General features: G+C 32.4%; 1 protein-coding gene across 1 annotated transcript in view; it reads right to left on the minus strand.

Moving 5' to 3' along the window:
* Positions 1 to 547: 547 nt before the first annotated feature.
* LOC128190475 (uncharacterized) overlaps positions 548 to 27,616 on the minus strand; it is a 35,438-nt gene continuing 8,369 nt past the window's right edge. The window contains exons 2-32 of the mRNA XM_052862548.1: positions 24,946 to 24,985; positions 21,625 to 21,762; positions 21,172 to 21,308; positions 20,884 to 20,986; positions 20,311 to 20,405; positions 19,672 to 19,944; positions 19,368 to 19,523; positions 15,419 to 15,764; positions 14,819 to 14,848; positions 11,831 to 11,913; positions 11,308 to 11,541; positions 10,575 to 10,745; positions 10,267 to 10,421; positions 8,556 to 9,243; positions 8,310 to 8,400; positions 7,843 to 8,090; positions 7,559 to 7,730; positions 7,313 to 7,408; positions 6,616 to 7,206; positions 5,694 to 6,464; positions 5,569 to 5,597; positions 5,189 to 5,349; positions 4,754 to 4,952; positions 4,540 to 4,644; positions 4,207 to 4,440; positions 3,823 to 3,931; positions 3,245 to 3,365; positions 3,113 to 3,155; positions 1,629 to 1,653; positions 1,078 to 1,398; positions 548 to 763 (exon numbers count right to left, since the gene is read on the minus strand). Coding sequence (XP_052718508.1) covers positions 714 to 763; positions 1,078 to 1,398; positions 1,629 to 1,653; positions 3,113 to 3,155; positions 3,245 to 3,365; positions 3,823 to 3,931; positions 4,207 to 4,440; positions 4,540 to 4,644; positions 4,754 to 4,952; positions 5,189 to 5,349; positions 5,569 to 5,597; positions 5,694 to 6,464; positions 6,616 to 7,206; positions 7,313 to 7,408; positions 7,559 to 7,730; positions 7,843 to 8,090; positions 8,310 to 8,400; positions 8,556 to 9,243; positions 10,267 to 10,421; positions 10,575 to 10,745; positions 11,308 to 11,541; positions 11,831 to 11,913; positions 14,819 to 14,848; positions 15,419 to 15,764; positions 19,368 to 19,523; positions 19,672 to 19,944; positions 20,311 to 20,405; positions 20,884 to 20,986; positions 21,172 to 21,308; positions 21,625 to 21,762; positions 24,946 to 24,985 — 6,015 coding nt within the window. The 3' untranslated portion in view covers positions 548 to 713. The remainder of the gene's footprint in view (positions 764 to 1,077; positions 1,399 to 1,628; positions 1,654 to 3,112; positions 3,156 to 3,244; positions 3,366 to 3,822; positions 3,932 to 4,206; positions 4,441 to 4,539; positions 4,645 to 4,753; positions 4,953 to 5,188; positions 5,350 to 5,568; positions 5,598 to 5,693; positions 6,465 to 6,615; positions 7,207 to 7,312; positions 7,409 to 7,558; positions 7,731 to 7,842; positions 8,091 to 8,309; positions 8,401 to 8,555; positions 9,244 to 10,266; positions 10,422 to 10,574; positions 10,746 to 11,307; positions 11,542 to 11,830; positions 11,914 to 14,818; positions 14,849 to 15,418; positions 15,765 to 19,367; positions 19,524 to 19,671; positions 19,945 to 20,310; positions 20,406 to 20,883; positions 20,987 to 21,171; positions 21,309 to 21,624; positions 21,763 to 24,945; positions 24,986 to 27,616) is intronic.

The following is a 27,616-nucleotide window of genomic DNA, read 5'->3' on the forward strand; positions in this document are numbered from 1 at the left end:
ACATACTGTTCTTTGTCGGTATATCAGCTATTTTCGTCCACGATCGCCTTTCCTTGGATGGTTATGTCCAGTTGCATATTTCAGCGATCTCACATGAAAACTAGTTTTATTACGAGTTTTTCTGCACAGTGAATAATATCACAAGCTATCGCATGTATTTTCTTTTCGTTTTCAATTTAGCCGGTTCAGATTTTAACTCACTATTTGTGTTAAATCCATTAAATTCAGCACAATAGCTCTGCATCAGCTGAAGGCGCATCCATTTTGAATATTGTTGCTGTTGTTGTTTTGTATTCATACGCGCCGCTTCATTTACATTATTTACATTTCTGATCAATGACACTTCACATTTTTTAATTTGAAAATGTTTAATTAAATGATAAGAAATGAAGATAATAATTTTTCTTTTGATCGACGTATCAAAGAAAAAATTGACCGGAAAACTTTTTCATCAATGCGCTACGCGCATTGATTAAGTTTTCCGGTCAATTTTTTCTTTGATACGTCGATCAATAGAAAAATTATTATCTTCATTTCTTAATTCACAAAAATAAGAAAATAGTTTAACACACCATGTTAAAAGAAGGGAGAACGCAGAAGATATGTATCTCCATTTTTTAACATAATTTACCCATATCAGAGGATAAATGTTCGTATTATAACACATTTGTCTGTTAGTATCTGATGGCTTATAAGTCATTTTCGTCCAAGTCTCAATGCCAAGGTTTTTGATCCAGACTCTTTTTGATGAGGTGGGCCTGGGCTGAAAATATGAAAAAAAATTTGCATTCAACTATAACATTGTTGATTTATAGCGTTCTGTTTGTCGTGAGCTATTTTTGGTAAAGAAATATGCAGTACTTAATTTTTAAAGCAGTGGATAGATATCTTTTTGAAAAAGATTAATTACGTATAAAATATGTAAATTCATGGATAAATAGTAATTCCATTGCGATTGCCCAGGTATTATGATATTAAATTTTAAATTACATCCTGCACCAGATGTCCCCCTCCCCCCTCCCAAAATAAAAACGTAATATAAAAAGGGTAATAAAATATAAAAATAAGAGATATAACCTGTGAGATAGTTGATATTTTTCCTCTTCAACAGTGGGACAAGTGATGTCACTTGATGAGTGTTTTGTAGACTCTTCACCCACAGTGACAGAATGACCAGGCACTTTTCTTGGTCGCTCATTGGAGGAGTCGTTATCCTTCTAAACGTGCACTTGTTCATAGTAAATGTGTACACTTTGTTGTCGACAGAAATAGAGCCATTTTTGGGGTAATCAAACCTTGAGGTGATGTTGACCCCACATTTCTGTGCTAAATCTCGCCAATTCATTTGTACTCCATGAAGTTCACTAATTTCACTGATTTCTCTTGCAAATTTAACCTCTGAAAAAAAATGTCAAGGCTGAAAATGATATATTTTGATTGTATGATATATAGATAGCTTCAAAATACTAATGTTATAAAAGATTTTTTGCAACCCCCTCCCTTCCACTTTTTTCGTTATTCGATATATGCATCATTCTTAAATTTAAAAAAGTATTTTAATGACATTGAAAGTATTATTTTCAAAAAGATGTTTTTCATTTTAACTAAGGAAAAACAGTCCTACAAACCTTGTCCGGATTTAGCATCTGGTCTCTAAAATATAAAAAATGAATATTCACCACAATTTTAACAGTTCTCGATAAACCAGGCCCACAGGCCATTGCTGTCACCGAAATACCATAGCCACGGTAAAAATGTTTGCAGACAATGCACAACGAACGGCAATAGGACACCCGAGTGACTCAAGAGACCTAAAAACATACATATTCACTATATGGACATTTTAGTCTTTACTCACTTAGATAAAAAGCCTGGACCCCACGGGCAGCGAATTTCACAACTTAATAAGAAGGCATAATAACAACTGCATTAAGTTCATTTTCCACGACTATAAAAGTGCAGAAGAAAATACTATAAAATTTTATTTCACATTTTTGCAATCTCAGATCCTCAGCCATGTCCGAGAATTCTATATTATCAGGATTACCATAAATCTTTATAAAATTTAAAGAACGAATAACATTTTCATGATAAAAAAATATTAAAAGGATCGGAGAACATTAAGAAAATAAACATTCTGCATTCTGTGTGTGTATTATGGACATCATAATCATGCATCTAATTTATCTCTTTTATAAATGTGGAAGTACAGAAGACTATTTGTCAAGATTTACAAGATTTTTTATATGGCCATAGTACTAGTCTCTTCCTAGGGCCCCTGAACCCTTGACCCTGGGGTTATGAATTCTACAATTTTTGTAGAAGGCTACATGGAAACAATCATCTATTTGGTTTTTGTCAAATATGTATGGGAGTAAAGAAGAAGGTTTTCACAATAAGGCCATATTGACACAACCTAGGTCTTACATCTCTTACCCACAGGCCATAAACAATTTAAAAAGACGGCATCATGGTCATCATAATTATGCATTCTAATTATCTTTCACTTTTTTGGGGGTAGAAAAGAAGACTTTTTACGATTTAATTCATTTTACAATAAGGCCACATTGGTCTCGCCTTTAGGGTCTGAACTCTTTTCCAGGGGCCATGCATTTTACAATTTAAGAGAAGGGCTTTGGTAACATCAAAATCATGCATTTAGTTTTTCCTAGTAAAATTAATGTTTTGGTAGATTTATTAAAATTTCATTATTTGGTCATATTGTCCCTGTCCTATGGTCTGAACCCATGATCCGGGGGTCACGAATTTCACAATTTTGGTAGAGACCAATTATTACAGTTTTATCCAAAATGTACGGTCGCGGAAGGGAAGGGTTGCATGAATAGCAGAATCTAAGCCCCCTTTCCCTTTTAAATTATAGACACAAATTTGGTCAAGAAAACCCTAGTAGTTTCAGAGAAGCTTTTCTCTCTCTGTCTCTGTTTCTCTCTCTGTCTCTCTGTCTGTCTCTGTCTCTCTCTCTGTCTCTCTCTCTCTCTCTCTCAAAATTTTCTAAAGAAAATCAGCACTTCTGTGACTATATTTTTGAATTAGCAAGTTGGTGAATCATGCACATTTTCTTAATTGCAAAGTATCAAATATTGATACATACCCAAGGCAGTGTAATTTCCTTTACGCATATTGCTGTTGGCGTTCTGAAAATTAAATAAACATGTGTTTTCTTCAAAAGATAATATATAAAGAATCTGTGTTAAAAATCTGTATTAAGTGATTTTTGACTTACTTCATTTTTATTCCATTTAGACGAAGTTTCATTTGATTGTAGGCGGGTTCCAGACGACATCTGATCTTCTCCCACATTCCGTTACTCTCCCGAATCATCACCCATATATCACTATTTATGCCTAGAATATAACACTTTATAATAAAAAATAAGGTGGTTGGATAGTAAGCTATATTTTTCATTAGATCTAACTTAATATTTATGGTAATTTTTTTTATCATTTACCTATTTTTAAAAATGAAATCTAAATATTTAAACTTGAAGATTTGAATTTTGTTTTTCATATCTAAATACAGAACTCTTCTGCTTAATGAGACTAATCTAATAAAATTGTCTAAAAATGGCCACGCCAGGCCAACCCTTTCGTTGGAAATATTTTTTAATATGCACGAATCATTATTTGTTTACTTGTGTAATACTAATTGTAAATTGTAACTTCTATTTAACAAAGACACATAGTGTGCTATTCCTTCAGACTCCAGTTTAACAACAAAAGCAAACACATGAATTTAAACAAAAGCTGGTAAATACCGGGAAAAAGTTTTAACACGTTAAAATACAAAAAAGATGACACCAACCATTGATTTGCTCGTAAAGCATTGGTAGACACACATCGATTGGACCACTGATAACACGTGTTGAGTAAACATGCAAAATTGGACATAAAAGCCCGACAGGTCTTTCAATCTGTACAAGAAAAAGACTAAACATTCATAAAATGTATTTTATCTCTTTTTAGTAACCAATTATGAGTTCTGTAAAAAAGCATTTAATTTCAATGTTAAAATCAGTAAATATGCCAACAATAATCATGCCGATAAAAAACATTCTAATGAGACGTACACAAAATTAACAAATATTTCAAGCACCGTTTTTTTTGTACTTTAACCTAAGTTTCTTTTCTGAATTTCATGAAGCTGAAGACTAATGTTAATTGCTGCACCGCAATTCAGCGCACTCACCAAAGTAATTATGTCGCCATGTTCTTCGGACGAGTGTGCCGGGATAGTGATGGTGATTCTTGGATCGAACTTGGGGCGAACCACACGGCCTGTTATAAGAAGGCGGTGTCTTTCAATATCAGGATACCTGTCCAGGTCCCAGATATCGATTTTGATGTTGTCTTGTCGTCGCATGAGGAATGCTTGTGTCGGTATCGTTGTCAGATTGCAGGAAAACGTTTTTAACCCGTCGTACTAAGATTTGGAATAGAGTACATTTATCTTACATTTGTGAACATGTGTATCAAAGAGAGAATAAATGAAATTTTTAATAAATAATAATTCATTTCATACTTCTCTTAGAAGGTTGTAATTCCATGTCCTACTATTATCAGATGTGCAAGCCATTAAATCCTCAGGGTGGACTGGAGAACATTTGTAAGTCAATTTTGCGCCAAACTACAACACAAGCAAATTAGATTTATATACTCTATAAATGCTTAACCTCCCTTCACACAGTATATACAAGTAAAAAACCATTAAGAAAAAATATCTTATTTATTTTTACCTTTGGCGGAATAAGGTTGCCTCTAGAAACAAATTCATAAAGTGAAGATTTTGCCAGATCTTTATATGGTATATTTAAGCTATTCAGAGAGCCATGGCTTGTTGCCACCACATAACAATCTATATCTGGAGCCTCCGTCAGCTTTACGAAAGGTAAGTAGAGAAGAATGTGGGTCCTCTGTGAATTCCATTCGTAGAACCTGAAAAAGAGATATACGTAAAATGAAAAACATAACCATGTATAATATCGAATGTTCACTCCTGCCTTATGTTATTACTGTGGTAAACTGTCTGCAAAATGTGTAAAATAAGATTTATATGTAGTCGTTTGATATTTATCCTTTTCACAAACATAATAAAAAGCAAATGATTCTTAAATATTCATACTTTAACGTTTTTCATTTTAGACTATCCTAAACTGCTGGCTAAAACATACCTGTACAAGACGCCTCCACTATCAGCAGATTTATCACAGCTCAGAAGTATCCTTCTCGGTGGTCTTTTTTTGCCTGCCATAATCATGGCGCTCACAATGACAAACCACCGTACTTCATCTTTTGCTATTGCGTCATAGCGATTGTACACCCGTTCTAGTCGCTGCAAAATTTAAAAAGAAGAATACATGTACTTGTTAGCTTTATTTTGTAACACCACCCAAAAGCAACATTAAATGGTCGCGAAACTGCAGTTAAAATTTTAAAAAAAGGAAAATAATATAATAATTCTACACACAACTTTTCAACTTAAGCGCTCGCTAATGCACACTTGTTACATGTATATTGAAATGCATGTTCAATTAATCATTTAAGTACTTACTTTACTTAAACGATCATCCTTTTTGTATACTGAAACATAAACAGATTTTACAACATTTAACATGAAGTCTTAGCATAACGACTATTAATTTGAATTAAAATTTTCAATATAAAATAATTTCTTACGAGATGGAATCACCCGCTGAATAATTCCGTTAACTCTAAACCAAAAATGAGCATTGAGTTCATAGTTAAATCGTTTTGGTCCACTTTGCGGGTTCTCGCCTTGGTTTTGGTTTTCATTGCTTTGACTTTGTTTTTCGTCCACTGTGTTATTGTCATCAAGTCTATTAGTAATTTTAGCTTCATTACATTGTTTTCCGTGATTTATTGCTTCAAGATTGTGCATTTCGTATTCCTGTTTAATATTAATCTGTTTATCCAGAATTTGTTTTTTCTCCTTTTGTTTATTGTCACTGTTATTTAAATCTGTATCCATTTCGTCACAGTCTCCATACACTTTCATGTAATAGAAATTCCAAGTTAAAATGCCAATGAAGATGTTAATACCAATGATGGATATTGTAAACGCAAACACGCTTACAACGATTTGAGCCTGCAACGACGACATCTGCACATTGAATCGGAACGAAATCATCGCCAGCAGCATTTGAAGAAGGGTTTTCATCGCTGTAATCATATCTTTGAAATCTTCGACGATTTTGCCAACCGTCAGGTAAAGGTAGGACGCAAAAGCAAAGATTGCAATAGTCAAAACAAAGACGTACGAAATTAACTCTCCCCTGGATCTGTTCAATGTGTTTTGTAGGATATAAAGATGATAATTAAATGACAAAGGTTCCAGAAGTCTTAGAATGACCAGAAAAAAGACTCCTGCGAGAGAAAGCCTGTATATGTAGTCGTATACCTCCACATCTTCAAATGAAACGAATTCACCTGAAAAAAAAAAGCATAATGGCATTATATATTCATACTTTACTGTAAACTAAAAAACTTTTTTATCTTTTATTTTAATAAATTGGAACATGCATATTTCTTAATTTCTCTGAACATAAAGGAACTGATTAAGTTAAAAAGAAATAAATACCATTTCCAGAGTTGATTTCCTCCACAGCTTTGATTGTCTTATCGATGCGTATTATAAAGAAAATAATTGACATCCAGGACAATATAATCTCTGCCAGAGAAAACCACATCCCAAACGTTGTGCAGCATTTCGTTTTGAGTTTGAATATTTCAATTCCAAAATATACCATCTTTACGATTACCACAAAGACAAAGAGAAATTGGAGAAGCAAAATTATATAATCCAGGGCATACATATAGGGGTATAAATTTGATGATGTACACGAAGTTATCATGGAAATTGCTCCGTACTGGGAAATTTCAAAAACGACTTTAAGATGGCTAAACAACCGACTGTTGGCATTGAATGTGTTTAAGTCGAAGAAAACTGCTCTTGTGTCTCCATCAATCCACGATTCTGTTCTCAGTCTTTCAACCATCGTTATGACTAAGGATTGTTTTGGTCCTAACTGCATCATATACCCGCCTTTTCCATACAAAGCGTATTTTCCAAAGTAAGTGTGCCCTTTTGTATCTTTTGCAGTCTTGTACAGAAAACTGTAGTCGGTAAGCTCGTTTTCATCAAAACACGAAGAGTTAAAAGCTTCCCATCCTAAATGCAGAAATGTTCATGTTATTGTTGGTTTTACACAGGAATCTGTGCTGTTCAAAACAAGTAAATTTTTCATAGGTGTAATTTTACTAGTTTATGAATATACCTGGACAAAAATTGCTGACAGATTCTGTTGCAATTTCGTATCCATTTGTACATTTTGATACAGTCTCAATCATAACATCAGGTCCAGTACAGTTTCCTGTTCAAAAAAATTATTCATTGTATTTTTTTCCTTGGAAAACTTTATCTTATTTCTCTTAACTAAAAAGGTCAAAAACGTTTCACTCAAGAATATGTTTCATTTTTCATGACGCTGATAAATGATAATGAATGCATTCTAGGTGCTTACCACCAGAACGAACTTGACGGATTTGTATAAGGGACATCCGATAGTCATAACCATAATAAGTAAATTTCTGTTCATAAGCTGTCCTAAGTTGTTGATTACTGTACCATTTAGGCCATATCATTGGAATGTAGTCGTCGAAAACCCACGTCCATATGTCATCAGTGGTATTTGGCTAGGAAAAACAAGTGATAAAAATTATGAAATGTAAAATGGATACTGGAATTATTTCATTTGTTTTTGGAATAACCTTTAAAGCAAAGTTACTCATGATCATAAAGCAATACCTGAAATTTATCATTGACGGCCAATTTTAGAGCTTCATTTTGCCTAAAAGCTTCTGTTGTGATGTTGTGTGAGCAGATAACTGCTAATAAGATAACGTAGGCAGCACATAACACCCAGGCCTTTACGTGTTGAGCCAGTTCATTGTCTAATTTAGAAAGCCTCTTTCTTCTCTGGTTATCTATTTCATGGTCACTTGCGCTGGGACATGGAAAGTAAGTTACTTTTGTGTTGATCATGCTCTCATCCTCTGCAATTGATTAATTTATTCATTGCAGATTTTTTTACTAACTCCGTTCATTTTTTTTTACTGTTACCATAATTCTTACTTATAGTCTGAACTTCAAAGCAATTTTTAAATGTTTAGGAATGCATTAATATATATCTTCTTTTTCAAATTGAGTTAAGTTTTTTCATGCACGAATATTCTGATCAAGGTTTGTTCTTGCTAGTTCATTTTGTACCATACCATTTTTTATTTTGTAGTTATCGCCTAAGTCAGAAAGTCTTTCGGTCGTTTTTGAAAGGCAGCAGCATACAATTACAGATAGAACAAGAACCTAAAATGAAAAGTTAACAAGATTCAAAATCTGAATGATTGTGTGTAATTATACATTTAACGTAAAATACATGAAATCACATGCAATATCTTGAAGGATTTGATAACAATTGTAATGTTTTCTACTTATACAAAGTATTTTAATGTTTTCTTTACCTTTAATGGTTCAAGTATCAAGACTCCTAAGGCAGTTCCAAATACAAAAGAGAGCATCCAGTTATTCGTTTTTTCTGGACCAAACTCCAAAGAATACAGAAACGTAAAAAAGCCTGGTACCAAGATACATAAGACTATTAGTGTGTAGGCAATGTAAATACTCCACCAAGGCAACATACAGCGTTTCTTTGTTTTTGGATCTTTGTTCTTGTTATCATCTTCAATATATTCATAGCATCTCTCGCCTTTCACCTTACGGTTTTTGAAAATGGCGACGATAACAATAGATGGGAGGAAAGTTATGACCGATGACATGAACCCCACATAGATCTGTTTGTAGTTCAAAGAAAAGGGTCCTAGTTTGATGGACTGTACACTGTTAGCCTCAATTTCCTCTTCTGTCATAGTTTCTTTTGAAGGCTCTTGATTGAACCACATGGCAGACGATATCATTGACAGGAAAAGCAATGCTACTAAACACCATAATCTCTGAACCCTGGTAAATCTACTATAATTCGGTCTTGTTGAAATAGAAAACCAGAGATGATCATCAAAGAGTCCTTTTCGACCAGCGTCGTTAAAGATGGTTTCCGAGTTCAAATCTTCATTTAAAAGAGGTACCATCGCTGCCCAAGTCTCACATTTTCCATATCTTTCAGATAACCAATCGCCACATAGGAACACATACCTGACACAAATAAGAAGTATGTATGCAAGTTTAGTTCATAAAATCATTTAAAAAAAAATCGGGTATGCCATTAATGGTCTGTTGAAAAGACTATGGGGTGTCGAGCAAAGAATTTAGTGATCTGGTTTAATGTATACAGGATTCTGAACACGAATGTAAAATACATGTGTGAGTAAAATAAGCATTTTTGGTTGAATTATCTATAATCTAGGCGGCTCTTTACACATTATCAAGATTTGGAATCGAAATTTACGAAAATCTGTTAATATTACGTTATTTGTAAATATTTATTAATTATAACTTGTTTTAAATCTTGCTAAATAAATGACACTAAACGAAAAATGTCATAAAGTTCACTTGGCCCATTTGAGCAAGAATTCACTACTTTGAGGGCGAATTAAGTTTTTATAACTTGTGCCCAATCCCATTGTAATATATAATGCAATAAAATATGTTCAAATCAAAATTGCTCTTAGTATGTACATAACTATAGAAAATTATTAAATGTACAATACAAAAAGACCGGCAAATACATAACAGTTTCATGGAATCATAATCACTTGTACAAAAGTATATATCATAACTGCAGAAGAACATTTTCTCTATCTTTTGAATAGAGTCATATTTGGTCTTTTTTAAACTCTGTTTGTTATGGAATATATTTGGAGAAAATTAAAGAAAAACCCCTTTTTATTATCAACTGTTTACAATATTATTTTTACGAACTCCTTACTAAACAGAGCAATATTTTTTGTCAACTTAGTTGTGGCCCCTTCATATCAATCACTCCTCTCAAATTTTGTCCCTTCATATTAAGTATAAAAGAATAACATCATTCTTTCCCAAGACTTTTCATACTAGTATTTTATTTTATAAATTATTGTGGATGTCCCTTTATCTATTTCATATTTATACTTTCTCTGGTGCATCTCCTATCCCTGTTATGCTGCATAATGATTGTAAAACAAATATAGATATATTTCAAAACTGTTATTTTCATACATGTTTTATATTGGTGCATACTTTTCATCCGTTTTTAGATCGACGATGACAATTTTTGACACCATCCAATCCGGAGAACTTCCTTTGTTATCAATCCACAACGTTAACCTTTTCAGTTCTCCGAGATACGATTTTGTCGTCAAGATGAAGTTGCTACATGTGCCTCTTCCAAAATTCTTGAAACAACAATAAAATAGTTTAACGACTTTAAATACATGTAAATTCGCACAATGCTAGTAAAGTATCAAGAGAATAGAAGAGGTTTTACACCCTTACCCCCCCCCCCCAAAAAAAAATCTTTGAAATTACAAAAAAAAAATTGAACGAACTATTCTCTTTCCATCACATAAAATGCGATCTCCTGTAGAGGCTTGCTTTCCGTCCAGCTTGAAGTATGGGGTAGAGGTGGTAAATCTGGAGGACCTAATTGCCGTAAACACAGAAATACAGTAACGGTGATCCTCGCCTGTTTTGTTGTCAATCAAGTGCAGGAACTCCCACTGTATATTCAAATGTTCATCTAAGTTAAACATGTTTAAATATGGCACAAAATGCTACTTTTTCTTTCCCATTTACAAGTATTTCATATTACAAAACAGCCCATGAACAATATCCAACTATCTCGGGCCAAGATAGTAAAGAAGACAATATGGCAAATTTCACAATATTAATTCTAAACAATTTAATTTTAACACATTTACAAGTACATCAATATTGTATCTTATATTGTTTTTCAAAATGCTCTTTATTCTTTATAATAGATAGTGTTAACACTATTAGTAGAGAAAGTATATGTAGCAGCAAATGCTGTCAATTTTTGCACTGCAATGTTTACTTAAAATTAAGAAGTTATCAAAAACCTATACAATTTCTTTATGTTTTTTTTTTTAAAATTGAATTCTTAATAGCTAAATGAGGAAAATTGCAGACAAAGCTACAAAAAAAACGCATACTCATATAATAAGCAGGTTAAATAATTAGTTTACATTTCTTTTTAATTTTAAAGTCATAGTTCTCTGTCAATAACTTTTATTTTTTTAAAAAATATTTAATATCGCCTACCATGAAAAGATCCCTTTTATCTTTTCGTCTGAGAACTACGGTTAGCACGATCAGCAGTGTAAACAACACAATGAACGTAGCCAAGACATGAGGAGTTGATATCAGTCGGTCCAGAAAGTTTGCAAACAAGGAATCGAAATCGATTGAGCTCGGAGGCAAAAACAGGCCGTTAGTTGCAAATGTTCCAAAAAATGTACTCTTGAATTTGACGAAATTTCCCTCTGCCTTGTTAAGCTGAAAAAAGGTAATTCTATGGAATGATCTAATTTCGTGGTAGATTGATTTGCTATTTTCGTAAATTGTTAAGTTGTTATGACGCGTAAATACGCTTTAACTTATCATGTCTAAGATTGTGTCTATTGAGTTGCTGAATAAAATGTTCGTTCGTATTTGAATGGTTCTAACGAATCCACAAAAAAGTCACCCTATGACCTTTAAATAGCACGATAATGTGTCAATGGCTATCAATTTTTTTAATATTAAAAAGTGGCATTTGTATATTCATATTTGTGATATACATTACCTGTGCGTATGGAGGTTTCTCCCAGATAGCACCATTTAATGCATATACAGCTATTTCCTGAATTCGAGCTTTGTGAACAGTGGCTTGACAAGAACAATACATTATACAATGTAGTTTAGACACATGCAAAGACAATTGCGGAAAGTTACGTTTATACTCTAATGAAGAGTTAACATTAAATTTAATTTTTGTATAATTAAGCTATTACGACAACTCAGCCCATTATTAAAACGTTGATGGTGAATTAAATCAAGCCAAGTTCAATAGAAAAACATAGGTAATCACAGATTACAAAGCTCACCGAGACGAGGCATCACCCCTATGAGACCACCTTTATCATATTATATGAAAATCATACTTTTTGATCTTGGGTATTCATGGATTCTGTTTTGACACAAAATCATATATCATCTGTTAAAAAATTGTATGAAAATCATATGTTCATATATTAATCAATATAATAATATAAAATTAAATATTGCATCCTATCATACTTACAATATATATCATATAATACAATAAAATACTGTAATAAACAAAGACGATATTGTAAATATGAAATGACATTGTATTGTGTTAAACCTTATTGTATTTGATCACATAATACAACATTATTATATATAATACAATATTGTATTAAATGATACAATATCATATTACATAATACATCATAACATTGAAACATATGATATTATATTGTATAATATAGTATGATATATTGTATTGTATGATATTGTATAATATTTGATACATAATATGATATTGTATCATATGATACAATATAATTTGATATAACATTGTATCATATCAAATGATACAATATTATGTGATAAAGTAAAATATTATATAATACAATATTATACATACATATTGTATCATATGATACAATAATATATCATATAAACCAATATCATATTAAACAATATCGTATGATACGATAATATATAATATTACAATATCATATAATATAGTTCAGCGTGATATAATTGTAAATTACAGAAACCAATATCATATTATACAATATCATATGATACAATATAATATTGTATCATAATATACAATACTATACAAAACAATATCATGATACACTATCAAATCATAAAATATCCAAAAAATTGATACAATATCATATCATATAACTTTTTACAATATAACATATGATATTATATTGTATCATATTAAACAAAAGTGTTTCATATCATACAATACTTTATCATAGGAATCGTGTTATATCATTTAACAACAACCTCATCTTTCTATCAAGCAGGTTTAAGTGAGGTAGGAGATTTCTTTAGCATCCTTGATAATGGAGATCAGGCTCTGCATCTGAAGCAACCTCTGCGTTTCATTTATAATATAGTTAAATCAACTATGCAAGCTATTATCTATAAATCATGTGACCTGTTCAAAAAAATCTAAACCTCATCCAGCATCCGAAACCTATGGCTCAGATTCAGCATTCAAGCCTGTCAGGTGCATCAGTATACATAAGACCCATCTCCATGCAAGTTTGGTGAAGTTCAGACCAGTAATAACTAAGATATCATCATCAGAGGGCACAAACAATTAAAACTTAACCTGCTCCAGCATCCACAACCTATGGCTCAGATTCAGCATCCATGCCTGTCAGGTGCATCTGTATCATAAGACACACCATCCATTCAAGTTTGGTGAAGTTAGGACCTGTAATAACTAAGATATATTTTTTAGCATCCTTGATAAATGAGATCAAGCTCTGCATCTGAAGCTTCCTCTGTGATTCATTCATATTACAGTTTAGTCAACTATGCAAGTTTGAAATAGTACTATCATCTATTAAACATGTGACCTGTTCCAAAAAACTTAACCATATCCAGCATCTGAAACCTATGGCTCAGATTCAGCATTCAAGCCTGTCAGGTGCATCAGTATCATAAGACGCACCATCCATGCAAGTTTGGTGAAGTACGGACCAGCAGTAACTTAGATATTGCTATCAAAGGGCACCTGCAACAAAAACTTTAACCTGCTCCAAAAACCTTAACCTCCTCCAGCATCCGAAACCTATAGCTCAGATTCAGCATTCAAGCCTGTCTGGTGCATCAGTATCATAAGACACACCATCCATGCAAGTTTGGTGAAGTACGGGCCTGCAGTAACTAAGATATCATCATCAGAGGGCACCTGCAACAAAAACTTTAACCAGCTCTAAAAACCTTAACCTCTTTCAGCATCTGTAACCTATAGCTCAGATTCAGCACCCAAGCCTGCCTGGTGCATCAGTATCATAAGACACACCATCCATGCAAGTTTGGTGAAGTACGGACCAGCAGTAACTTAGATATTGCTATCAAAGGGCACCTGCAACAAAAACTTTAACCTGCTCCAAAAACCTTAACCTCCTCCAGCATCCGAAACCTATAGCTCAGATTCAGCATTCAAGCCTGTCTGGTGCATCAGTATCATAAGACACACCATCCATGCAAGTTTGGTGAAGTACGGACCTGAGTAACTTAGATATTGCTATCAAAGGGCACCTGCAACAAAAACTTTAACCTGGTCCAACAACCTTAACCTCCTCCAGCATCTGAAATTTAGGACTCAGATTCAGCATCCTAGTCTTTCAAGTCCATAAGTAGGTCCAGATGCATCATCCATGCAAGTTTGGTGAAGATAGGACAAGTAATAGCTTAGATACAGGACATGCAACAAAAACTTTAACCAGGTCCGGACGCCGACGCCGACGCCGACGCCGACGCCAAGGGTATAGCATAAGCTCCCCCTGACTTCGTCTCGGTGAGCTAAAAATGTAAATTTAATTAAAAAGCATTTTCCATACTAGACGCCAAAAGTGTAAATTTATTTTAACCAAAGTGTATGAATATCTCTTTCGTGCTAAAAATTTAACTAATAGAAGTTTAAAACTTAAATTTTTTTATCACTTAAGCTGTAAATTACATACAGTGAAGTTACAACTATGTAATTGAAATATTATAATAAAAAGATTACCTTGTCGTTTCTTACGCTTTGATATGTCATCTGAAAAAGTATAATGGTTAACCATTATAGCAATTGCATTTTGCTTCTGCAAGGAAAAAACCCCTAAAACCAACACTGGTTATGAATTACGTTTTAAGTTTTTGAAAAGTTAAACATCAGAAATCAAACATTACTTACATAACTCAAAATATCAATTTTATAAACAAATATCAATACTTTTATCCATATAATGTTTGCAAGATGATGATAATCGATTTATATGGAAACAAAGAAAATTTGGACTTTATTTTGTTTTGTAGCATTATGATCGAAAAGTATAGTTGCTATCATAATGGGTTTTGTCATTATCCTTTAACATATTTTGTTTGTGATAACTGCGTACAGCATCAAATTTGTAAATTACATGCTTGAAGAAAAGCCTGAAGAAAAAAATCTATTCCGGATAATATATATCATAAGTTAGTTTTTGACCTCGATAATTTTAATATCAACAACATAAATGGATGGTTTGAAGCTCCTTTTTCTCAGATTTATTTTCGTAGTACTGAATCAAAAGTGTATAAAAATAAAGAAAGTGATGAAAAATTAATCTAGTAACTATTTGCCAACCTTCGCAACTCAATGTTAAAACTAATGGATCCATGACGCCACCAACAGCTAACTTCGTGTTGTACACTGTCATTTGTAACTTCTGGTTGTTGAATGTTATTGGTAGGTCGGTGGGTTTCTGCTGCAGAATTTGGTTCAATCCCTTTGTCTTTATAGCTATGTCGTGTTTTATATGCGTTGGATACCCTGTATTGCCGAACGTCCCGTAGATTGTACATTTCATCTTAGACTGTATGTCAAACTCTACCACGTAGGCTTCGTAAGTTGTGTTAAGGTAGGCAACTACCATTGAGCGACCGTCTGACAGTTTATCCATGTCCTTCCAAGAGCTGGAATCTGAGAAGACCTAGAAAACAGCAAAGAATAAATACAAGAATTTTATTACTGTTTTAAAAGTAAATTGTTCAAGATTGTCAAAAATACATTTATTAATGCAATGAATTCGTTAAAAACTTAAAAAATTTTCACATTCCTGTTTTTCCGGTTTGCAATTTTAACGTTTGAAATCACACTTTCATCGTTGAATACCAGTTAAAACATTTTTGCTATTCAATCCTTTGTTATTTTAAACCATTATATAGCATAAAGTGCTTGTAGATTTGAAAACAAATCCAAAAAGTTACCTGTAAGTGTCCAATAAGTTTAAAAAACTGTCCATTATTTTAAAGAATGGACAGTGAAATCTGCCCAGTGAAAAATAATGGATAGTAATTGTAAACTTATTGGACAGGTACAGGTGACGTGTGATAAAACAAATAGCATGCAAAGCCATACATCTGAGAACAAAATGAAATTTAATTAAGCATGCTTTGAAATATAATAATCCAAATGAATTGACACAACTCTGTAAAATAATTCAAATGCACTGGTACATGAGTGGAAAATAATCCAAATGCAGTTGTATACATGTATACATGTGTGGAATCAGGAAAATCCAGATTTAACTTTGCCTCCGTTTTCTTAGATAAACCACTCCGTATTAAGTCATCCAAATCCTGCTGATTCAGAGGATTTAAAAACCTATTATTGCTCTCTACCTATTGACTGGCGTTAATCATATCTTCATCAGAGATACCAGAAAAGACACAGTTCCGAATTAAATCAAAATCTGGCACAGCCTCCATATCTAGAATGTCACTTAGAACACCATCCGTGTTTGGATGATTTTCATAACAATCCTTGCATTTTGACTGAGTTATTTTAAGAAAATGCTTTCTCCATCAGAGGAATACATCTCGATACTAAAACACAAGTTGTGTGAATGAATGAAAAATCATGCAGTTCAAGTTATACCAAAAAAGTCATCTGTACCTGTCCATTAAGTAGACAATAGAAACAGAATTCTACTCAGGACTGCGTTTTTGTTAGGGGGTGGTTATAAATAGCTCTATTTTCATTGTCTACTGGTGTACCTGTTGAAGTCCATTCTTAAAACAAAAGAGGAGAATGTTTTAAGTCGGATATAAGCCTCAAACTGTCCATTCTGTGAGAGAAAGAACTGATCTCGGCCCTTCGGGCCTCGATCAGCTCTTTCTCTCACAGAATGGACAGTTTTTGGCTTATATCCTTTACTTAACCTTCGGTAACTCGAACTTGGCGGGACTGAGTAAAAACGAGATATCCCAGGGTTCGAGATATCGAAGTTGATGGAAGTTGGTCTTTAATGTTTCTAGTCACGCAAATGCACATATTTTTTCTTTACATGTAAACACACATGTATATAGTCATTTATGTTATCGTATTTTACAGTGTATAATAAAACAACCAAAGATTTAATGTGATTTATTTCATTAGTAAAAAAATAAATAAACCTGGAATGTTCTTAAATTATCTTAAAAAGCAATACTTTTTAAAAGAAGACTTGCGGTCATCTTTGTTTTCCAGCAATTCCTATAACCGGATATACAAAACTCTAGATAAATTGATAAACCGATTACTGTACACTGGCGTCGGAAGCAAATTGAAAGTGGTGGGGCTAGACTCATCCTTAAAAATATTGAGGAAAACAAAACTAATTCCCAAAATAATGGAAATCCTAATCCGTGGGGGGGGGGGGGGGGTAGTATGCCTATGACTCCAACTTCTCAATCTTTCAAGGTAAATTTAGGAACAATTATCTTTGCTGCGAGAAAAAGTGGGGGGCTGAATCCTTTTTGTGCTATCTCCCTAATGGTTAAGTCTAACTTTGCAAAAAAAGTAGGGGGGGGGGGGGGGCTAAGCCCCCCGACCCCCCGACCCGGTTCCGACGCCTATGCTGTAAAAAGAACAAAAACGGAAAACGAAAGTCAACATTACTTACACCTTCTCGACTTATGTTATAGCCTTGAATTTTGTTTTAATGGTAAGCACCATTGCCAGATCATCTAACTGTCTCCCGGGATTAAGACTGGGTCCTCAGGTAGATTGTTTATCAGAGATGTGGATTCATATAACTCAAGAAGTATTTAATTATTTAATTTCTTCATTTCCTTTTCACTTTTATGTGTTTACAAAATAATCATTCCAAGTTATGTTTAGTTATCGTGTCATCCGATGTCACTAAGCATCTAAGCAACGTCGATAACCTGGGGCTCGTAACATAAAGAATGCTAAGATTTTGACTTAAGAACGGTCATAAGTATGACTTAGGCGGAATCTTAGGACCTACATAAGTCCTGCTTAAGTATGTCTTAAACCGTAACATAAAGCAAACTTAGCAATGTCTTAGCTAAGTCATGTTTATGTTAAAAAGTAAAAACGTATTTTTCATTTCTTTTGTCGAATTTGAATGTATTGGTTTTTATAAATAAATAAATATTCAGTCTATTGTTGTTGCTTATTTGCTTTGACGAATATTCACTATTTTAGTCGTTCTCGAAGACTGCCTGTGGCGTAATATTGCGATGCCGTTAGAACTTGATATACTAGTAATTATATAGTGGATTTCTTTTTATCTTTTGTTCTACCTCTTACCTCACCAATAAGGCTATTCACATATTCTGGGTATAATTTCTTCATTAAATCGATACATTGAAATGAGGCAATCGTCGTCTTTAAAATCGCTAAGGATTTTTCTGTCTTCGAACGTCGTTTTTTAGTTTCAAGTTTCGAGAGTTTATATATGCAGTAACTTCTTGTAAACCGACCATTACGTGTTTACAACCTATTTATTTGAAAGGGTTTCAACAGCTTGGGGCTGTGTAGGCGTGAAAATCACAGGTGACCTCAGTAACGGATCTGTTCAATGGACCAGAAAATCGGCGTAAAAGAGAGACAGTGCACTGAAGGTGTGAAATTACTGAGGCGGTAATTGACTTGACTTCGAGTTAGTGACTGGGGCCGTAAGTTTACTTCGAGAAAAGCGGGGTATTCGAGATTTCCGTGTTCGACATACCGGTTTTTTTAAATAATCATTTATATAGTAAAACTGGCTGGGACGACAGATATACTTCGAGATTTCCGTGGTATTCGAGATATCGTTGTTCGAGATAACGAAGTTTTACTGTACTTTCATTCTGGGGTCCCACTGAACCCGGGTCTGATCAAACTTTAATTTTTACAATATCAGAATTGTTTCATCATAATCCCAGAAATATTCAGCGTTCACATGTCTTTATAGGAAAAGTTTAAGGGCAATTCATCATATAAAACTTTTCATCCTTTCCTAGACCACCGTACAATGTAATTTATGAGTATTTTTTATCATCATTCAAACCACGATGTATGGACTGAAAATTTGATATATTAAAAATTCTTTATGTATCAATATAACATTGGATTTTTGTCTTTAGCCATAGATAAAACTGGTTACAAGCAATGATTATTGCTGTAAGAAATGAATTGTAACAAACAATTTAGCACACTTCTGAGGCTCTTTTTAAAAACAAAAATAAGATTTTTTTTACACGTGTAATGAATATTTATAATAGAAGATTAATTTCCATGTCATTAAAATCTATTGTCGCCCTACCTGTGACATATCCACTGTCATGTCCACAGGATCATCTATGTCATTTAAATTGGTCTTGTTTCCTTTTTTGTCCGTGATAACAACTTTTATGATTCCAGAATCCACAGCATTTGTATTGTTCACATAACCATAAGGACTTCTTACGTATGTCAAAACCTTGGAAATAATATTTCAAATTTAATTTTTTTTATTTCTTTAATCTTGGTAGAAAAAAAAAAACATAAGTTCAATGGGTTCAAATGCATTATCGCAGGATATATACAAATGCATGATTTATAATTAATCAAGAAAATAGTTCACTTACATTAACACATATTTCCTCTCCTCCTATGGTATCTTGAAAAGTTTCAAAATATGGTAAAATAACCGACCCATAGGTGGAAGGAAATTCAAAAGGCAGGTCTTTTCCTTTCGCTTTGAGAACGGTCAAAGAGACTAAGTCCATCCTGTCAATCGTTATCGTAGAAGTCTGCGCCCCGCCATCTTCATCGTCGTCTTTTTCTTTAGACTTTGATTTCAGTAATATATTGGTGATTTTATAAATATTTTCCTCCGCTTTTTCAAGGATAGAAGCGTACTAAAAAATATGAATGAAGTGGTACAGTTAATCATTTTTTTTCTTTTCTTCCACACTCATAACTATACACCTTTTGTAATTCACTTTGAGGTTGCTTCGCAAATTTACCAGTGGTTAGCTGAGACTATTGTTAGCGACCAAGCATAAGAACATACGCTCTTGAGATTTAATTTCCACTTCAAACGAATGAAAATACATTAAAAGACTGGTTTACGATGATAAATTTCAACCACAGCGAGAAAAATGCAAACTTGCTCACGGTATTTTAATCATTAACGAAGATAAAATTAAATTGTTTAATATTGCAAGTAAAATTTTACATTCAAAACAAATTTGTTGCGATGTAAGTTTAAGATTGTGACGTACTTCCGTTTGATTCAGCGTGCAGTTGACTATTTGTCCCACTTCACATCCCTTGGTGTTGAGAATCGTTACAATATACGAAAGGACTGTCACATAATCTATAATTATCGAATGAAACAATGATTTTTTAATGCGTTAAATGTTCATTACATTAGAAATTCTCTGTTTTTCGGCAAGCAGAAAAAAATCACATTTAATAAACTTCATTTTTAAAGCCAATGTTTGTAAAATAAAGAATGTTATGGGTTAAATATCGCTCAAATTAATCAATTCAATTCAATAGGGGGAAGAAAGTAATGTAAATATAAGAGTAAGGACAACATTTTGCCATTTTTATATTCTGAATTGTATTGAAAGACATCATTCGAGCTTCATATTAAAAAAAAACCTTTGAAATTACTCTCACAGTCAATTCTGTAAATTACGGGCTAAATAGTCATTTTGGTCATTGAATAAATATCGTGGACAGTAAGCTTTTAAACAATAATTAAATCTAAGTTTAAAAGTCATATGAGAGAGAGAGAGAGGAGAGAGAGAGAGAGAGAGAGAGAGAGAGAGAGAGAGAGAGAGAGAGACCTTCTGTTAATGGAAACATATCTAAGCCGCCTAATCCTTTATAGCTCTCTGCCACCGAATCCATGATGTAGGAAATTTGCAACAAAATGGTGTTCATCTCTTTCTGCAGAAACAATAAAACAACTTACTTAAAGATAAATATATTTTTCATCTTTTTCGGCAGATCTAAAGATCAATAGGATTGTCATGTTTTGCAGTCCTAAATATAATTCAAAAATGGAATCTGTATTCAGCAAAGTGGTAAACGCCCTATGCTAATGAGAGAGAGAGGGAAGAGAGACAACATACCACCGAAGTTCCCAAATCAAAGTTGTGTTGCATATGATCTTGAATTATAGCCAGTGCCTTTTCTGTGTAAGCTTTAGCTTCATCAGCATTAAAACTGCCACGTGCTTCAATCTCTTTTCGTAATGCTGTCATGCCGTCTGTAAAAAATTACATTTCTAATGTATTAAATTATCAAAAGAATGTAATCTCGACCCATTCCCTTTTTTCTTTCATAGCAAATAAAAAAAAACTAGTATCAGATTTTGAAAACTCTCTCTCTCTCTCTCTCTCTCTCTCTCTCTCTCTCTCTCTCTCTCTCTCTCTCAAATCCTATTTGCTAGATTTAACGATGATATCATGTTTGCATTTGAATTGAACAATTTCTTTTTAATTTTAATACCTTGTCAATAATTTAAAAAAAAAACCTGACTTATTATTTTGTTTGTTTCTTTTACAAACGGCAAATCACCTTACTTTTGTTACACCGGGCACCAGTGAATCCTATAGTACAGTCACATCTGGCGGTTAAATGGCCAGTCGGAGTGCAGGTGGCACCGTGGAAACAGTAGCTGGGACACGAGGCGGCATCCACTTGGCTATCTAAATATGTCCCTGCAGATAAAACACAGTTTGTCGGCGCGATACAGTTAAGTCTGACACAGCCTTTTATTTTAAGATGAAAATCGTATTACTGAGCATTGATTACATGAACTGGGTAATTAAAAAAAAAAATTATAATCCAACACATGTTTAAATGTAGCCAGTGAGTGACAAAGCCGGTGCATACGAAATCCCATTTATATGTAAGATGTTCGATTGTCTTGGCCATTTTTTGACCGTATTGATCTCTTTTAAAAGAAGAGCCTCTTATAAATTGTAGTAAAATACCGAAATTTAGAAGGTAAAACACATGGATTTTTTCTTTACCACATTATAGATTAAACCAAAAAAAAAAATATCTAAAAATCTGAAGAAGATCTGATGATAAATTTGTTGACTCTCCAGACTCTTTAAGATATGATAATGCATGTATATAATTGTGGGTGTTTAAAAATGTGTTAAAACGAATTTAAATTGTTATGATAAATTCAGTATGTTCTATCAAATATATTGAAATCATTTTCACAGATTAACTTGGATTTTAATTTTGTTTTTTGTTTTAATAAAATATCTTAACATGATTTTGTATGGAATTGTGATTAAGGTTTGCAGTATAGCTAAACAAATATACATGTATTCAATGGATGCCTGACCCCGTAAATAAGATAAATTGCAAATAATTCTAATTTATAACAATAAATTAAATTGTTAATATTTATCTTAAGTGAAGTTCACCAGTTTTATCTATGAAATCTATTTAATTATATAATCAATTTTATGAACTTGACTCAGTGTTATTTTAACTCTTAATAATGGTTAACTGCAATTATTGCCAAACAATTTACATAATAATTCCATGGCACAATTTCTCAAAACACAAAGAAACTGTGTTTCTTTTAAACTGTTAAACACACGTCTTTGTTTTCATGCCATCTATGTCGTTGGAGTAATCGACTTATCGATTTTTTGGAATATAGGTCGGTTAATTAAATGTAAGTATAAGGACACTTAATAGAGTCCAAGACAGTTTCTAATATAAAAAAAGTAAATATTCTTTGAAGCTAGTGGAGGCAACATATATTTATTTATAGAGTATTCGTGTAGAGAACGCGTGTTTCAACTTGACCTCAGAGGTAATGTATGTCATTGTGTATTGAATACTAATAGCAGGTATGTAATTGGTGTGCATGTTCAAATCAATAATTTGTAGAGCATTAATGAACACTGTTCCAGATAATTACGCCAGTGCCAAGGTGGCATTTTTGCACCCACTTAAAATGCAGTTTCGTATAAATCCATATATACCAAACAACAGACCATTGTCTAGAGAGCAATTATAACAACTTTTTAAAGAATGTGTTTCATCTGAGCTCCTGGAGCCCGTTTCACAAAGACTTTTCCTAGGATGTTTCTTAAGATATAACTAAAGATATGTCAAGTAATTGAAGTTATAACTTGATTGAATTAGAAGTTCCAAAGATTTGTCAAAGCTGTTCCACAGAACTCTCTTTACGTGTCACAGTTGACCAAGTCTTATCTAAAGATTAATTGTATGGAACTTTAATATCATATTGTTAATTTTAAATTAATACCAATCATTTAAATTGTTTTCAATATGGAACGAATGTAAACTTTTTAAGTGAATGTAAAAATTCATTCCTTTATTCACATAGAATCATCTCAGAAAAAAGTAAAAAGTGTTAAAAGAGTGTAACTCGTGTAGTGACTATGCAAATATACTGTAAAAGCAGTTATTTACGTTGGTGGTTAAGTACGCGATTTCTATATTCAAACAATACGCTTGGGTATTAAATGCGTGGATGCGTGATTTCAACTCTGAAATTTTAAATTTTCTTTTTTTTTTTACCTTACGCGCTGGGGTGTTTTCCGGTATTTTAAGCTTACCGCGTATATTCGCCACGCATAGTAACCAATTGTACAGTATTTAAGTATCAATTATATTTATCCTAAATTAAAAAGGATATAGCATAATTTTATGATTTTACTATATCATACTGTATATTCCAATTGGAATACAATAATTACTTGCAGTGACAAGTAGAGATTTGGATCTTTTAAACTAAGTTTAATGTAATGCGTGTTTTCTCGTAGTGGTTGATATAAAAATGTTTTTAATAAAAAAGAAAACATCGCAAAGAAGCAAGGAGACAAAAAGTTCTGAGTGAAACAGCATTCCCATGGAGGATTTAGATCGGCATTCCTAAGCCACTCCCGACAAAAAATCTAATGATCGAACAACACCTCCCCCGACTGACCCAAGAAAACACCTTAAATTTCTTCCGTAGAAGAAAAGCGTATTTCAGGGACGGATAGGACTAATTATTCAGTCATCCTGTAACTAAGTATTTATTAATTTATTATTATTTATTAATTAACCAGTATTTATTCCTTTTTTAAGAAACAAACTACTGTAATATTTTTCTTCAAATTTAGTGTGCATGTAATTCAGTTTAATATTATAACATAATGTTAAGTTTGTTTATAAGACATCAATTTATCTGTCTTAAAGTTAAAAGATAACTTATGAATTTCATAAGATAAGACTAGAATAGTGAAACGGATAAGTAATAAACTATTAAGGAAAAAGTTCTCCCCCAAGATATAACTTAGTCCTAAGTATGATATGTGAACCCCCCCCCCCCCCACGGTGTTATGTTATCATAAATTCGGGCATTATTAACTGAAATACTAGTAGCTTGACTGAGTAGTAAAAAAAAAAATTTCTTAAAGAAGCAAGATTCATATGAAATCGCTTATTGATTTATCCCCTGTAAGAAAACAATTTCAAAAGTCACTCAGAGTTGTCCATAGACATCATTAATTCGTCTCAACGGCACATATATTATCACTTTCAAGACATGTCGACACATTGAATACAAAATATCATAATTGTTATTAATAATTTCCTTTAAGTAAAGGAGCTCTATTATATTAAAGCTACATTTATGTACTATTTTCATCATCACATTTATGTATCATGCCAAGCAAATTCAATCTAAATCTTCAACATCATTGAGGATTTGTTAGGTCATAAAATAACATATATTCATTGAATTCAAATTAAATCTTCAAGAGATTTGAGGAATATACTAATTTCTTATTTTAAAAAAAGTCTTAAATTCTGTGCTAATCGGACCTTTGGACAAATTAAAAAAATATAAGACATTTACTTACACGAAATAAAGGAAACTAGAAAAATCCACTCGACCCTCATCTGAAAGGATAAAAATGCATCTTAATAAATAGTTTCAACCCATTTTACGATAATCTTTCTGTAAAAAAAAAAAAAGCAAGCATATTTTCTGATAGAATTTTTTTGGTATATGACATGACATTTCGATTAAATTATAAAAGACCAAAAAATGTTAATTACAAACCTTCATTAAAAAACATTGTTATAAAGACCTAGGACTTTCCATGCATCTTTATATCAATATCATTGCTGATAAAATGATGTAATTAATAATGTTTTGATCAAAGGAACGTTCGTAATTCTTTCCTTTACTCATTTCAAATGTCATTTTAAAAAACCCAGCTTATTCAATTTTTAGAAAAGCATACATGATTGATCGCTTTGTACACGGACATAATAAGACATAATTGGAGAATAAAACACTCAATATCTTAATTATGAAACACGATTGCATAACTATGCATGGATATATATTTTAATGAGGGAACTTTGTCAATTTCAGCTTCAACGGTTATTGTCAATTAATACGAAAAAATGACAACAACATTAACGAGTGGGATGCGAGATGTTGCAGTTACAGGACAGAAATTAAAACCATTTAGGACTAAAGAAAAGGGTTCTCTTGGTTTATTTTACTTTTTTTTTTTAAATGGTTGCATCTTAATTAAGATGGCTCACTATAAATCTAATGATAGTTTCTAAAATCAACAGAAAATTGCTAAATTATGATAGAAGGCATGACATAGAGTTGTACGAGGTATACAAGTCAAGTAGACGAAAAAATTGAAAATATAGATGAAAAATTATGATTAAAAAAAATAATTCAGTAAATATAAACAAAAGGTACAAATTGATTTGAACTAATGATCAGCATTTCAGAAGCACAAGTGGTGAGGAACACCTCCAAATTGCGATATATTTCCTTTCGAAACAAACAATAAAATCAAGTTTAAAGTTATACATTTTTTTATGTTACCTAACAGCTCAAATGATTAAGGCCTCTTTTAATCTGTAGGTAATGAGTTGGAAAACCACTGAGGCTTAATTAAATCTATTATTTTTCATCTTCAAAAAATTTGTAAAACATTTTTTTTGTCAAGTGTTTTAAAATTTTAAACCGGTTAAAGTATTTTGATCACTCTCATGCCACCTTAACCACCGAACTATTGTAATGTTGTGAATTTTGTATTTACTGCCACCCGGTATGATGACATTCAAAATTTACAGCATGACATGTTGTAAATTTTGTATTTACTGCCACCCTGTAAATTAAAAATTAACAACATGACACTATGATGATTTTCAACCAAATCGATTGATACAAATGATTTAACCAACCATTTTAATCGCTATTGCTTATGACGTAGTGTCTTAAAAATTAAAGATCGAGGCTTGACGTACATGGGTACATTGTTAATTATTTTTTTTCATTTTTTTACTTCTCCAAAAGCACTTGTGCTTAGCCAATACTAACTAGAAATCAGAAATATTCTTCGAAGAAGGACATCATAAAAATTAAAGGCAATATGGTCTCAGCTGAGCTGAACATTTTTAATTTTATTTACCCATTTCCAATGCCTAGAATGCTTAACCGAGGCTTGCATTCAAACAAATTCAAACGTCAGTTTTAGAGCTCCAGACATTACAATTTCGGTATGTAAACAAGAGGTTTACCTTTTTGTGTTTATATATAGATCATTATATAGAATCGATCAATATTTGCAACAACAAAAAAATAAAATAAATAAATGCTGTGAGATTATGTCTTTAAAACACAAAATTTAATAAAGCTTTAAACAAATGGCCCGCATTGTAAACATTTGATAGGAAAACTAACAATAGATAATGATTCAACTCAACTCGTGACCATGCCCATTGATTTTTTTATGACTTTCAATATCATTTTTTTTTTTTTTTTTTTAAATTTTGCAATTCATAATTTTTCACATAGACATTCATACACACACTCATACAATATTAACAGGAATATACAATAAATAGTTTGAGGAATATAGTTGATACAACAAGCGTAGAGAAATAAGTATACAAGTCTACTCTTGAAAAATATTTCTCCACAAAGACCATCTTTTGTCAAATATTTTCATTTCAGAATTTTTATAAGATACAAATTTTTCAATTTCACATTTCACATTTAAATAACATAATAAACCAGATAAATTCAATATTATTATGGGATTAAATACGGTCGGAATGACCAAACCCAATATATACCAAAGAGCTCTTTGATAAAATTTGATCAAGCCCGATGATTGTACTTGGTCCCCTCATAAAAGTCAAAGAGTGATTCCTTATTCTTTTTATTTTAATAATTTTCACAAACTGTTGATTGAATATTGGCCTTTTGACATTTTTATTTTTTTTTAATTCTGTTTAATTATGCAAATCCCGCTTGGGCCCCAAACTACGTTATTTATATTATTGATCATACAGTAGTATACATTAAACTAATAAGTAGATTAATGTTTGTTCCAACAACAACTTCGGATTGGGACCTTGATATAAAAGTCTGTGATTTGTGACAGCGTGTCTTGTTTCCATTCGTCGTTGAAAGCAGTATTTTTTTTGTTTTATTGTTGCCTACACTGTAGAAACTGAGTTGTTAGCGCATTGTGAAAAAATTAGGCACTTTGA

Source organism: Crassostrea angulata, chromosome 6 (genome assembly GCF_025612915.1).
Source record: "Crassostrea angulata isolate pt1a10 chromosome 6, ASM2561291v2, whole genome shotgun sequence".
NCBI lineage: Eukaryota > Metazoa > Mollusca > Bivalvia > Ostreida > Ostreidae > Magallana > Magallana angulata.